Source organism: Mytilus edulis, chromosome 5, assembly GCF_963676685.1.
Source record: "Mytilus edulis chromosome 5, xbMytEdul2.2, whole genome shotgun sequence".
Classification (NCBI taxonomy): domain Eukaryota; kingdom Metazoa; phylum Mollusca; class Bivalvia; order Mytilida; family Mytilidae; genus Mytilus; species Mytilus edulis.
The window spans coordinates 3,159,163-3,175,054 of NC_092348.1; the positions used below are offsets into that span (position 1 = coordinate 3,159,163).

The 15,892-nt window shown below is 30.9% G+C and overlaps 1 protein-coding gene across 7 annotated transcripts in view; it reads left to right on the forward strand.

The window, feature by feature from the left end:
* Positions 1 to 10,944, forward strand: part of LOC139522770 (WD repeat-containing protein 97-like) — a 32,135-nt gene extending 21,191 nt beyond the window's left edge. For all 7 annotated transcript variants that reach the window (XM_071316276.1, XM_071316277.1, XM_071316278.1 and 4 more), the window contains 9 exons: positions 141 to 416; positions 3,261 to 3,614; positions 4,072 to 4,400; positions 5,627 to 5,776; positions 6,331 to 6,439; positions 6,943 to 6,991; positions 7,584 to 7,776; positions 8,246 to 8,322; positions 9,585 to 10,944. In XM_071316276.1, coding sequence (XP_071172377.1) covers positions 141 to 416; positions 3,261 to 3,614; positions 4,072 to 4,400; positions 5,627 to 5,776; positions 6,331 to 6,439; positions 6,943 to 6,991; positions 7,584 to 7,776; positions 8,246 to 8,322; positions 9,585 to 9,835 — 1,788 coding nt within the window. In that variant the 3' untranslated portion in view covers positions 9,836 to 10,944. The remainder of the gene's footprint in view (positions 1 to 140; positions 417 to 3,260; positions 3,615 to 4,071; positions 4,401 to 5,626; positions 5,777 to 6,330; positions 6,440 to 6,942; positions 6,992 to 7,583; positions 7,777 to 8,245; positions 8,323 to 9,584) is intronic.
* Positions 10,945 to 15,892: the final 4,948 nt, after the last annotated feature.

The window sequence follows — 15,892 nt, forward strand, 5'->3', positions numbered from 1 at the left end:
TGTTTCTGGTGTTTCATGGTAAAATAACATAAAAAATCCTCTTTTCCTTAAAAAGCACTTAACTTTATGTGGTTTATACTTATTATTATTAATACTTAGCCTCAATAATATACTTATTCTATTCTATCTTCGTCAAACAGGAAGTAGAAGAACCACCTGCTGAAGAGGAGGAAACAGAAGACCAGCATTTAGAATTCGTAATAGACGACTGGGGAGAGAAAGAAAGTATTAAATCAGAAAGTTCTGTCACTTCACCGAAATCTCCTAACAAACGTGAAGTGACATTTAGTAAGAAGGACACAGTCCATGAGTTTGATAAAGACAAGGAATTAGCCACACCTACTACTGGCAGCCGTCAATCATCTGGATTGATGTCAAAGTTCAAGGACATTATGGCTAAACCACCATCTCAACAGGTATTTTTAGTACTTTCTTGATTCAGTTTGTTTAAGAGTCTCATATAAACTTAACTTTTCAAGTATTTTATACTATACTTTTGTGAAGCAGGATCCATGTGAATTCCTTTCTTTTTCATGCATTCAATACTCCTACAGATACTTTTGAAAAGAGATTAGCTAGATTGAAATAAATATGAATTTGGTTTAAAGTTTAGCTTTACACATTAAGTTATTTAAAAGATTTAGAAAAAAGTGAAAGGGTTAATTACAGTGAGTTGACTATGGGTGTTACTGTAAACTTTACCTATAGCTCAACCTATTTTTAAAATTGACAATACAATAGGGACATTTAAATTGACCAGTTGGTATTGTTAGATTTAAATCTACCTTGATGCTACCTGTAGTTTTTTTATTCACATTTTTACATAATAAATGCTTCTTTAAAATTTTAACCCTTATACATAGTATTGTCCAGCTGCCAGTGAAACAAGAAATAGGTGTTCAGGTGTTTACAGTTTAAATTTTCAGATGGATATGTTGTTCATTTCTTCACATGACCCTTCAAGATTTCTATTTTGGATTATAATTTGCAATGTTTGAATCTATTGGTATCATTGTGCATACAATATTGGATTTATTTTATTTGAATTCACTGCTCAGACTTTTTATAGAAAGTTTGCTTCTTAAAATGTGACTTGTTTTTACCAAGAGTTTATTGTCATGAAGGTATCATGGAGGAAAAAAATCACTCAAACTGGTTTATGCATAAAATGCTGTGTTCACTCAAGGAAATTCAATTTTATAAGATGGGATTTAGGAGATAACTGTATTGTATTTTAAGCTCCGACGGCATCAATTGGGGATTTGATGGTCGCAAATTAAGTTTACTGGCGACGCGTTAGCGGAGACAGTAAACGGGTATTTGCGACCATCAAATCCCAAATTGATGCCGTCGGAGCTTAAAATACAATATTGTTATCTCCATTCTAATGAAACTGACAGAAAACAACGTTAAAACATGTATTTAAAATCTGTCATATGGCGTACGTCCCATAGCATCAATTGTCAATTGATGCCATGTAAGAAAGTGACGTTATCCAATCAAAATGAACGTTACAAACGTTGTTGCATTAGAATTAGTTATGTTAAAGATTAAAATATTTCAAAACTGGAATTCAAGTAGGAGATATAGTGCAAGTTCATCCAACATGTTTCTGTGGCTTTAAATGTGATTTTAAAAACATTCATTATTAATTTTGGGATCTATTACAAACTTAAGATGATTCATCATTTAAATGGGATCTTGGAAATGAAATAAAATGTTGAATTAATGTAGTGGATATAGTCTAATCTAGTGATAAAGTGAAAAATGAAAGTATAATATTATAATATATTCCTAATGTGAGGATATGTTTTAAGTGAATGTGAAATTGGAAATAGCAATTATAAAATTCTGGATCAAGTATTGTTTAATTTGGAAATTTATCTTAGGAAATATAATAAAAATGTGGATATAGTAAAATCAAGTGATATAGCAAAAATATAAATAAAATATTACAAAATATTTGTAAAGTGAGAATAACTATTTGGAATATAGTAATTGAAATGATAAAAAAAATTACAAGATTCTGAATTAATTTATGTACAGATTCTGCACCTATTTAATTGGGATGTATATCATGGGAAGTTAATCAGAATATATACTAAGGATTTAGAAAAAAATCTAGTGACGTAGTGAAAAATGAATAAATGAATTATTTGAATTCTTTGATATCTGGATGAGATGTTAAATATCAGTGTCAATAAATAAATAAAATTGTTTATTCAACTATGATTTTGATATTTCAATATGCATAAACAATTTGTACAAGGAACATGTCAATAAGTCTTTATCAAATTATGAAAATAATAAATTTATTAAAATTTCCACAAGAGCAAAAGCAAATTATATTGAGTTATCTCCCATTAGAAAAGGCCAAAGAGATAAAACAAAAAAAAAGAAGAAGGTTTTTTTTCAACAATACAAATGAAATAATGTAGCAATTAAAGTGATATTACGACCGGATTATTCGGGGTATCAAACACTACTAGTATCTGGCTATGAAAACTTAAGATGAAATGTAGTGCATTTTAGGCCATGTAATTTTAAATACACTGCAAGAAAATAACATATAGACATTCTTGTTTGGCTTGATCACTCCTAATATTTTAAATGACAGTAAAATAAAAATCTCTCTATTTCCCCTCTGAATATTGTTTCTTTGGCAATTGTAAGTCCAATTACTTCTAGGAATACACTCATTTCAATGATAAAAAGATTGTAATTGCAAGGTTTATTTTCTTTACTTGTTTAAGGATTCTCAAACGAAAAACATGGAAAGTAATTTTTTTTTTAAATCAGAAGTTTTCAACAAATATTTATTAAATCTTTTACTGATTTAGAATTTTAGGTAAAAAATAGATAAATCATATATATTGGGGATTTAAAACAATGAAAACCAAAACTATTTTCTTCCCTATCAATTTTAAAAAAGAAAAATCTTAGGTAAAGAAAAATTTCAGGAAAAAAGCATGCTGTAAGGTTGGGATAGGTAAATAAAAAACTACAGGTAAAATCAAGGTAGATTTAAATCTAACAATACCAACTGGTCAATTTAAATGTCCCTATTGTATTGTCAATTTTAAAAACAGGATTTAGCTATAGGTAAAGTTTTACAGTAACACCCATAGTCAACTCACTGTAAATTGTTCTCTGAAAAGAAAAAAGAAAATACAAAATATATTAAGATGAATAAAGAGATTTTGGAGTTAGAATGATATAAATATGCGCAACCATAATGTGTGTTATCTTTTGATTGACAGGACGATGATGATGCCTCTACAATCACGCTTACACCAAGATCTCCGACAGAAATGGCGGAGGCTATCAGATCTAAAGAATCATCCTTTAATAAACCGCCATCACCACCAAAAGATCCTAAACCAGTTGTTAAACCACCGTCAAGAAGGGAAGTTAAACCACTCAAACCATTGACGCTACCACCACCACAACCAAAGGTTGAAAGGGCAAAATCTCCAGCACCATTGGTCAAACCATCCGCTCCCCGACAACGCACACCTACACCACCTAGACCAGAAACACCGCTGCCGAATTATGTCACTCAATTCCAGGGTGCTGATTGGTTTGATAAATACTTCCCTAATTGTAATGAAAATGTAAGTTTCATTTGTTTATACTATTTCATTGCAATCATTATTTTGATAAAAGGGAAATGTCAGAACCATGTCATGACAGGGACAGAAAGTGTCTGAAGACCAGCCCTCAATACAAATTAATTTGTTTGATAAATATTCTTCAAAACCAGTCATTCAAATCTATTTTATTTCTTTGCTCCATATTGCAGGTGTACTTTGATCTATATTTCTATAATGGTTTACTTTTACAAGTTGTGACTTGGATGAAGAGTTGTTACATTGGCACTCATACCACATCTTATAATATCTATTAAAAAAATTTACTTCATAAGATTGAGTATAGTTAAAACTCCTTGCTTCTTGTTATTAGTTAGCATATATTATATTATTATTAAGATATTGTTTCAAACATTATATTAATTATTGAGTTGGATATAACAAACAATAAAGGTAACATAAGATGTATTTTACTTTACAGACTTTCCCTAAACCTTGGAATGCAGACACCTTCATGACAATGTTAAGTAGACTATTACGTGTGGCAGAGTATGTATTCAAAACCAAGATCACGGATTCTCTGTCCATGTTATATACACAGGAGAACATTTCTGATCCGACGGCACATTCTGTTAGTAAGACACTTATCTCCGTGTTAAATAGTCCTAAGGATCCACCAACGTGTCTTGTAGAGGATCAGAAGTCGTTTATAGTGGCAGCTTTACAAGCTCTCAGTAAACTTGGTATCAGGGATATGGATTTTATCACAGAAATGATGGTGCAATTCCTGGATGGAGATAAAGAAGTCAGGTATTGTCATATTTATACATTATTTCATAAAGTATCTGTTTATTTGGTCGACATGTTTCACCTATAGATAGGCGTCATCAGGACAATATTACTTATAAAATTTATAGTGAGGTGCATTTCTTGCGGTTGAGCGGTTAACCAAAAGTGAAAGTATAATTACGGTAGTTATGGTGACATTATATATATAGAAAATAAAAGTGAAAGTGAAATGACATAGGATTATAAATAGAAAGAAAAGTAAATGTTGTTTAAGTGAATTAACAAAAGTTTATAAGAGTAAGGTCTTCCTTGTAGTCTTATAGTATAGTATATAGTCTTATTGGAGGTTCCTAGTGGTATCTTGTAGTCTTATAGTATAGTATATAGTCTTATTGGAGGTTCCTAGTGATATCGTTTGATAGTAAAATGTTCAAATGGACACCACCTCATGGAAATTCCTTACCAATTCAACTGGCTTCACTCTAGGAGGTACTGCTTCCAGTGTCCATTTGGGAAATTAAACCAAACATTTTACCATCAAACGATACTATCTATAGGTGAAACATGTCGACCAAATAAACAAATACTTTGCAGTAAAAACTTGAGTGTTGTTGTTTTTATCGTCGACATATTTATTTTTTTCAAGATGACTGAGAATACCTAGCGGTATCCACTTGTTTTTACCCTACCACACATTCACCACTTCAGGTGTTGGTTCACTTATATTTTTACAGTTTATTTTATATTGATTAAAGTGTTAAATTGTGACTTTCATAATGATACTAAGCCTTTGAATTAGATGTTATAACAGGCACATATAGAAAAAGTTTGCCTTCCTAAATGTTTAATATATTTAAGGAATGACTGTTATATTTTTTCTGTCTATGAAGAATAACATAAAATTTGTGGTACACACTGAATAACCTTTGTAGCATAAAATTAAGAATGGAAATGGGGAATGTGTCAAAGAGACAACAACCCACCCAACCAAGCAGGTTATTTAAAAGTGTACACTACATTTTGTAGGTTAATTTGAATAGACAAAAAATATATAAAATTATTGGTAAATTCCATTTTTAAAAAGTAAATCATGAAAAAAAGTTGATGAAGTCATCTAAATCAACAAAAAGATGATTTGGGTTAACATCGATGACACTGCAGCAAAAAAATCACAATATATATCTAGAGGTCAATGTTTCTTGTTTCATAACAATAGAATAATGCCACATTCATTTTTTGGTTTCCAGGGCTACAACAATGGACATGTTAAATTCTTGTGGCTTACAGGATCAACAGAAATATTTTATCAAGGAATTAGATTCCTGGGATATATGGAATGTGGAAGAGGCTGACCGGAAAGCAGACTTACGGAAAATGGTGCATTCTTGGCTAGACAGGTTAGTGCATATACATTAGAAGTGAATTTATATTTGTATTATACCGTAAATCATGACAGGAAAATCCATACAGAAAAGACAAAATAATTATGAAGTTTAAGAATCAGTACAAACTATATAAGTATTTATCTAAACTAACCATGTTTAAGCAAAGAAATGATTTTTTACGTAAATCCAGAATCTGTTAACTCTTTCATCCATTGATTTTTCTTTTTGCATACTTGATTCACATAAGGATTTTTCAATAAAATGCTAGAAAAATGCTTTAAAGTATTAATGCATTGCGAAAAACAAATATTTCATCAAATAAATTAAAGTCAGATATTCCTACGATATTCCTTTTCATATTGGATACAAATTGTATTAAGTCAACTGCAGACACTTTGTAGTCAAAGCGTTTCAACTGAGGTACTACACAGGCGCCAAAAGGCGTCATTATGGAGTAAAGGGGTGGCGTCAAAAGGCGTCACTATGTAGGAAAGGGATAAGTAGTCATTGTTTGTTTGTTTTTTTTTGTTTTTGTTTTTCCTTATATAAAATAATTAATATTCTAGGTGGATGACGTCATATAAACTTCACTTAGAGGATACAATAGAAAGAATGAAGAAAGGACAAAATATTCATGGAAAGTTAAATCGTGGTAGCAAAGGTATTCTCAGAAAGGTAAGTCTGCTTAGCATACTGCAAAAGGTACTTTATAGTTTATATACATCTGTTTTAACATAGAAAAATAGATGGAAGCAATAAAGATGGACTAAATAGATTTAAACACCCCTTTGAAAAAATGAACGATAAGTTCAAAAATTCTGACCTTTCACGCTTTGAATAAATGCAAAAATTATTTCTGGCATTTATAAAAGTGAGTAATTAGTTAAGATAATCTCAGTGATTCAGCTGCGATAAGAAACTTACCATTGAAGTTAGAATTGTTCAATTTAACTGTCTTTTACTACAATTGAAAGCAAGATTAAAGTATATAAAGGGAGATAACTCAAGGAACTGCGGTGCTTGTCTTTGTTCCATGAATATGAAGTAATGAAATGGACCATTCCCCATTTCAAGATGACTACCCAACAGTCAAATAACAAAATAAAAAGAATGTAAGATTCATTCATTCAAATCACTGATATGATTGTTATAAATACTAATACTTCAACGTCTTACAGGGTAGCACAGATACAGTCACCACTATACCAGACAGGGCAAGCATAACTGGTAAGTCATTAACTCCAAGTTTTTTGCAATATTTTGGTTGTTTATGATCTTAAAACAATGTTTATTTCTGGCTCATATAAATTTCACTCTGTGTCTTGATACTTAGTTTCAGTATGAAGGTCATCAGCATGTGTACTTCACCATGACTTATCTGCATGCCAATGAAACTTTGTCAGATTTCACATCACAGTGTGCTTTCATTTCTGCTGTTCTCTTCTTAATATCTGGATACATCAGTAAACCTCACTTTAAATCTTATGAAATGAAATCTTTTTGAACAGCATTTCAAAGTTTTTCAAAGTTTAATTTAACCTGCTTAATAGTAAAATGGTAATTTTTAGTAAATTAATAGCAATTATGTAATTACAGTAAAACCTGTTATAAAGGTCACTTCAATTCCAGGAAAAACCTGTCTTGTCCCATTATAGTAAAATTTATGCATTTTGAACCACAGTTCGAAGATTTTCCATGTTTCTTTACAATCACAAGGTTGTCTGAATCAAACAAAAGATTAATCAGTTTTGTTATTACACTTGGTTCACATTGGACATTTTATACAGCATATCTAACACACAATCTTATTTCATTTCAGTTACATTTGATCAGCCCCCTGATCAGTCCATAGTAGATAGTGCTACCTATATAGATTGTATTAACTACTTTGTTGAGATGATGATGGACAAGGCTTTAGATGGAGTCAGAAAAGGAGGAAAGAGGCCCCCTGGTGCTCAAGAAAATGTTGTACAGGCTAAGAATACAGTACTGGTGCTACCTAAATTACCACAGTATGTACTGTTATGTATCACAATTTATGTTTCAAAAGATGGGAAAAGAATTCTTACTCTAAAAACACAACCAGGCGATAGCAGAAGTAATATGTCAAATATATATTTCGCAAATTTAATCTAAATGTTTGAAGGCAGTCCAAATTTTCTAAACCTGCAACCCTGTTGACCTTTATTACGGGACCAACCTATTGAATTTATTATTAATTTAGTCTAATCCTGAACATACATGAAATATTTGCTACAGGACACTAAGCAACCAATAATCAATCAATCAATGTTTGAATGTATGTTTGTTTATACATAAAACTTTCAGCAAAAATTGACCAGTTATTCCTTTATTGAAAAAAAAGTACTAAAAATTACATCAGAACAACTTTAGAACTGAAGGAACAAGATTTGAATGAAAATGAATCTAATTTCAAGTGTCTAATTAAGTAATATGTTTTATTGAATTTAATTTTTGCAGCAAACCAGCTTTAGTAAGACTTGGTGAAACACATACAAGTCAGTGCAGACCACACAGGGAAACCAATTTACATATAGGTATGTTTAATCTACCTATACAGAATCAGGTTATTGTATAGAGTATAGTGGTGTTAACCAGGGATGGGCACGATTACTGACAAATGTAATCGATTATTAATCGATTACATGAAGGTATTTTATGCAATCGAATAATAATCAATTACTCAGATGTTTGTATGTAATCGATTGCAATCGATTATTTTATCAAAAGTAATCACGTTACTTTTCGATTACTGTCAAATACATACTTCAAAATTAAAAAAAAAAATAAACAAAGTAAAACACAATTATTTTGATCAATATTTATATATTGGAAATTTAGAACTTTACTACCAAAAACAGCATTTAAAGCATTGTTTCGAAATTATAAGTTGACAGTTGTTATCTAGATGGAATTCTTAATGAGGATCAGAATTACTAAAGAAGTCTTGGAATTTTGACTTTCAACATGAATTAGAGATGACATCGCATTCCATCAATCACTTATATATGTTTAAGGTTTTTTCAATAATTATGCGTTCCTACTGACTTAAGAAAGCTTTTTTGTTTTTATTCATTATAAAAGAGGTATATTTTAGCATAGCTATTTACAATGTCATAAGTTTTCTGTGAAGAAAATATAAACAGTACAATTATAAATTAGTTCAGCTAAAAATTTATAATTATAATTTCTCATTTTAAATCTATTTTCTTATTTCAAATCTATTTTCTTATTTTAATATGTATATAATAGGTGTTAACTTATTGACAAGCACATAAATCCATTTGTTTCCAAAGCTAGATATCAAGAAAATGATGGTAGGGGATCTGGTTGATAATAGTGCAGCTTGAGACAATTGATAGAAATATAAAGGCAGTTGATAAACTCTTAAGTCATATCGGTACTTCAAAGTGATGAATACATACATGTTTTCATTTAAAATAAGTTATATTTCATCAAACTATTTTACTAATAAAAGTAATCGAAATGTAATCGAAAGTAATCGCTGATTGTTAACCTAGCTTATATCATTGATTGTAGTTAAACTACTGAGTCTTCAACTTATTATTAACATTTGACTTTGTAAAAGTCAAGATGATAATTCACTGAGTGTTTCTAAATAGTAGAAAAGGTTCTATATGTTTGAACAGCAGTATACTACTGTTGCCTTTATTTATAAAAGAAAAAATATACACATTTACCCTTGCATCTTAAACCCATCATGAAATGAAATCTTGGGTAAATGAAACAGTTATTTCTCTTTCAACATTTGTTTATAAAAATGATTTTTCTTCCTTAGACTATCGATATCCTTCAACAACAAATAGAGGTTATCAGCCACCACCTGGATCCTTGTCAGGATTTGCACCCAGCATAAACTTACCAATGAAACCAGTTTACATTAACCCATTCCCTTGTGAGGTAGATATGTATGACACTCGATTCCAGGAACCAATACTCATTACACTAAAATCTGCACAGAAATACTTTGTACCAGCACAGTCAATCGTGGCGGACATGTTTGAGACAGCAATCCCTCCAGCACGATGATTGTTTGATAGATGGCGCTGCATGATGATCACCTGACTTGGGTTTTTCCGTCAGTCACCAGTGTGCATTGTTTCTCACAGAGACAAGTTATTGGTTATACTTCTGTAAATAGCCATTACGGATTCAAAATATTGGGGATGCAAGTACTGATCCAACACATGCCTAGGAAGATATTTCCTCTTAGTGATTTGGGAATTGAAATAATTTGAAAAATTTATGTGAAGCCAAGCTGTAGTAATTCGAGGTCATATCTAAATGTTCTGCATGCCGATAAATCTTGTAGAAACAAAAATCCATTATAGATATATGTATGGGTACTTTTGTGTTTTCTTTGAAAAATAGCAGTAACTTCCCAAATGTTGCTACCTGCAACTTCTTCAAAAAGTGAAATTAAAATCATGGTTAACTATGGCTAGCTATGATTTATTTCTCAGAAATTATAACATAATGTTACCTTTTTGCAAAAGAAACAAACCAATTATTATAAATATCACATGTTTTCAATGCAACTTGCATTTAATAAGCCAATGTTCAACTGATCATAGTTAATTACTGCAACTTGAGCTTGAACATGAGGAAGTGGTAGAACTGCTGAAGACCAGAATTATATGTCGACATTCAACTTAAGAAGCAAATCTGTGATACTGATTTTTATTGAACTATATTTTTAAGATTGTTTATGCAAATATGAATTTTTAGATTGTATATGCAAATATGATTTTTTTACCATAAATGTCCTTTAGTTTAATAGAAAAAAAACTGTGATAGTGTTGTGATTTTTTATACATGAACATAGTTTGAACACAGTGTTCATCCTTATAAAAAGGGTTTGTATTGATTTATGGGGAATTAAGGTTGATACAGATTTTGTTATATGTAATCGTTATTGCTACATTCCTTTTTCATTTTGAAAGCATTAAAGATGTGTATTACTTTAGCAACAAAATCAATTATAACAATTATGCTTTTAATTATTCCTGTTACATTTTTAATAAAAAGTATTTTCAAAGACAGAAAAAACAATCTGTGGTCAGATATATTTTAATTTTTGTTCAGAATAAATTGTACTATTTTATGTTTTATATGATAAAATACTGGAGTTTATTAAATAGAGACATTGAACTGAAATGTATTTTATATATTATGTAAAGAGATAATGAGGAAAACCTTCGTGAATAAATTCAGTAAATTCAGCTATTAGACCGAAATAAAGATCTGGTAATTGACTTGTAATAGTCACATCCTGGAATTTGCTGTATAAGTAAGATGTGGTATGATTGCCAATGAGACAACTCACCACCAGAGATGAAATGATAGAGGAAATGACTTTTATTAGTTTAAGATTGTATACTGTAACATCTAGATAAAAGAAATAGAATATTATTAACTACAAAAAAAAGGTTGATATTAAACCCTGAGAGGACACACTCCTCTTTTCCTTTGTTCAGTTAATTTTTTTTGGAATTTGAAAACATTGACATGCCAGTCAGTATTTAATTAATTTACTTGTATTCTGTTACATAACCATTAAATCATTGGACGCAGCTGTATGTTTATTTTTATGATGTTTGATTAGAAAGACTGGAAATGAAAAGAAGGCACTGCTTGTCGACAATATATCAGTTGGTTTGATAGCAACAAAGTTACAGTTCAGACATAATAATCATAAATTGCATTTAAAAAGTATTTGATGAATAAGAATTGAGTTAGAACCATTATTAAGGTTTTAAACCTTTTATATTATATGTAATATTTTATGTTGCGAACATTTTGTTAAGGAATCATTCTGTTTACATTGATTGAAATAAAATTGTTGAATGTGTTTTTCTCTGAAGAATTTCTATTTTTATGCCCCACCTACGATAGTAACAAAGGGTAAATAAAGAACAAAGTTGAAGAGCATCCAGAACCCGACATATTTAATAGTTTTTGGAAATACAGCTAATGTACCCTATTCCTTGGGTAGAAAATCCGTAGAAATGAAAATATTGACAGTTTAGTAAAGGGTTAATTTTTAATTATAACCGTATCAATGATAAATAAGAATGTTCATAGTTGAAGATTTAGCTGCTATATGATCAAAAAAGAATAAAATATGATAGTCAAATCCATCTATTATAAACTTATAAATGGACATTTAAAGAGCGGTTTATTATAAATCGTGTCAGCGGTTATGTTGTCTCTGCAGATAAATCCCCATAGGTGATGTAAATCACATTAGATGAGCTGCTTGATAAACGAATAAGTCATTGCCTATTTACTTGTAAATTCAATATATACCCTTTATGACACTTACCAAATAGGTTAATCCTGGATAATCATACAGTCGGAAATCCAATTGAAATAGAACAAAAGACTTGAAGCTCTTTGTTAGAGAAGGCGATAAATTGCTTACTGTAATGTTTACTACAGTGACAAAAAAAGTTAATAGTTAATACAAAACAAAATTACAATTGTCTTCTCAATAACAAAATGTTTTATTTTAAAAACACCATTTGCATAAGTTTTCAATTTATCTAGTACATAGTTAAGCAGAACAATTAGATATCAAGTCGTCGACGACATGGGTATCTTTGAAGTTGGATGTAGAAAATGCATAACCTCAGATTTAAAATAAAAATTACCACGGACGGAAAACATATAATCTATTATACTTTTTTTTGGATTCGAGCGTCACTGATGAATCTTTTGTAGACGAAACCCGCGTCTGGCGTATATAAAAAATTTAGTCCTGGTATCTATGATGAGTTTATTTAGTTCAGTAATTTTCGTGTCTGCCCTTCCATTATGTGACTCAAGAAAAAATTCAAAAAAATGGGTTACAATGGTATCGAAAAGAGAAAATTGAGTGCACCTTTTTAGCTCACCTGGCCTAAAAGGCCATGTGAGCTTTTCTCATCACTTGGCGTCCGTCGTCGTCGTCGTCTCATCGTTAACAATTTTTCAAACATCTTCTCCTCTGAAACTACTGAATGGATTTGAATGAAACTTAGCATGATTGTTCCTTAGAGTATCCTGCACAAAGTGTGTGCTTCGATTTTTGATCCGTCAAAAAACATGGCCGCCGTTACTTAAAATAGAACATAGGGGTCAAATGCAGTTTTTGGCTTATATCTCAAAAACGAAAGCATTTAGAGCAAATCTGACAGGGGCAAAAATGTTAAGCAAAGTAAGATCTACAAATAAGTCAATTTGACCAAAATTGTCAATTGACCTCTTAAGGAGTTATTGCCCTTTAAAGACTTTTTTCACAATTTGTTCATCATGTTGACTTACTTTAAAAAATCTTCTCCTTTGAAACTGCTGTATCAATTTCAGCCAAACTTAGGCTAAATGAGTTGAGTTTCAGAGTATCTAGTATAAATTTTATATTTCATTTCCTTGTATGTCAAGAAACATAGCTCCTATGGCTAAAATAGAACATAGGAGAAAATGATTTTTTTTTTGCTTTTGAAGAAAATAGGACGATTCAAAGAACATTTAAATAAATTGAAAAGCCAAAATAATCATTGATATGAGATTAAACCAAAAAATTCAGGTGAGCGATTCAGGCTCTTGAGAGCCTCTTGTTAGTTTATTACCCCGATTTTGTTTTTTGTCCATAGATTTATGAGTTTTGAACAGCGGTATACTACTGTTGCCTTTATTTATGGAAGGGCGTGTTTGAGTTGAATACTTTGTCTTGATATCGTACAAAGCAGGAATATTTCATACATTGTCTCGCTTCAGTTTCTATCATTTTTATATATCAAAGCTACAGGTTGACTTTATAACATAAAAAAATCACAGTACTAAAAGATGAAAATGTATGGCGCAAGTGAAATACCTATCTAATGAATTACAAAAACAGAGTAGGTGTGTTCGAATAGCTATTTATTTTAACTAAAAGTACTTGACTACAGTCTTTCAAGTTGGATGATGAAAATGCATATCTTCGAAAAATTATAATGTGTGTGATAACTAGGGTTTATAGTCTTCAACCACTAAAAAACACCTAGTTTCCGAGAAATTTTTAATAATAATTTTTTGTATGCCCCACCTACGATAGTAGAGGGGCATTATGTTTTCTGGTCTGTGCGTCCGTTCATCCGTCCGTCTGTCTGTCTGTCTGTCTGTTCGTTCGTTCGTCCGTCTGTCCCGCTTCAGGTTAAAGTTTTTGGTCAAGGTAGTTTTTGATGAAGTTGAAGTCCAATCAACTTGAAACTTAGTATACATGTGCCCTATGATATGATCTTTCTAATTTAAATGCCAAATTATAGTTTTGACCCCAATTTTACGGTTCACTGAACATAGAAAATGATAGTGCAAATTTCAGGTTAAAGTTTTTGGTCAAGGTAGTTTTTGATGAAGTAGAAGTCCAATCAACTTGAAACTTAGTATACATGTTCCCTTTGATAAGATCATTCTAATCTTAATGCCAAATTAGAGAATTTATTCCAATTTCACGGTCCACTAAACATAGAAAATGATAGTGCGAGTGGGGCGTCCGTGTACTGTGGACACATTCTTGTTAAATATTTATGAATTTTCGAAAATTCTACCTGACAATCGCTCAGACAATAGTTTTAAGTTGAATCAATGCAGACAAGATCATTAACTGACGCTCATTAGCTAGTTGATATATTTGTCTTTTAAAATACAACTGACATTTAAGGATCGTAATAGTGCAATGTGGATAAATTTATCGCTTTCCAATAGCAAAATTGGTAGCGCGTCATCCCTACAATGGCTTCCACTTCTTCGATTGTGAAAATGAACTGGCGTAATGGGGAGATAATTTTGACGAAGTAGAATCATGACTGCATAGGTCTGTTTATATATTTGCAAACAAATGAAATTGTCCCGTCTTTTTTTCGAATGTGACCTGGCGAAAAAGACATAACTAGATTTCTCCCTACATCAGCAACACAACGGGATATACGCGTAGAGCAGGATCTGCTTCCTCTGATGGATCGCCTGAGATTACCATTAGGTTTTGTTAAAGAGTTGCTCAGTTTTTTTCTCCGAAAATACGAAACAGTGATAAGAGCTGAACATTTCGACAAAATTATCATTGTGTATCTTTCTAGGTGATTCAAATTGATATGTGATCAGTCCTTCGTTGAATGGGATGCAATAATTGAATTCTTGGATGAAAGAGAGTAAGTAAGTAAGTAAGTAATGACTTTATTTACAGAGGGTGACTCAATTAGCTTTCGCTAATCTACCTTGAGGCCCTCACAAAAAACAAACAGTACAAATATTACAAAGCTTACAGTTTCTAACATATTATGTAAATGCACTATTCATACTAACTTTAAACTGTCTGTAGAACAAGAGAAAAATAAATTCATTGATATATATATACATAACATTCAAATCATTAGAATATTTGAGTAAGTTGTTTTAAATCATTTATAGACAAGAAATCAACACATTTTTGTTTAAAAGTGTCCAGGTTTTCACAACATTTTATTTCATTTGGTAGTTTATTCCAAAGAATAGATGAACTTTATGCAAAAGATTTCTTCATTGAATTTGTGTTCGGTCGTACAACAGCTAAATTATTATTTGCAGATGACCTTAGATTTCTACTATGTCGGTTAACAATTGGACAACAGAGTTCCTTTAAGTAATCAGGTGCTTTATCGTTTAGAATTTTATGAACAAGAATAAGTTTATGATATGAAATTCGAGATTTGAAATTCAACCACTTTAGCTCTTTAAATAAATTTATACTAGGTGTTAGTATTGGTGCATCAAGTATAATCCTTGCAGCTCTTTTCTGCATTTTAAGGATTTTTTTTATATCCATCCTCATAGCAATTTCCCCATATTGAGCAACAAAAATCAAATATGGGCAGAATATAAGCATTATAAAACAGCTTTCTACTACTTATATCCAAAAATTTCTTAATTCTAGATAGCAGTGCGATACGAGAACTTAAGTTTTTACATACATAGTCAATTTGAAATTTCCAGTCCAAATTTTTGTCAATATATACACCCAAAAGTTTCTGTATTTCAACGGGTGTGATTGGGCTATCTTGTATAACATATATTCATATCATTTCCTAG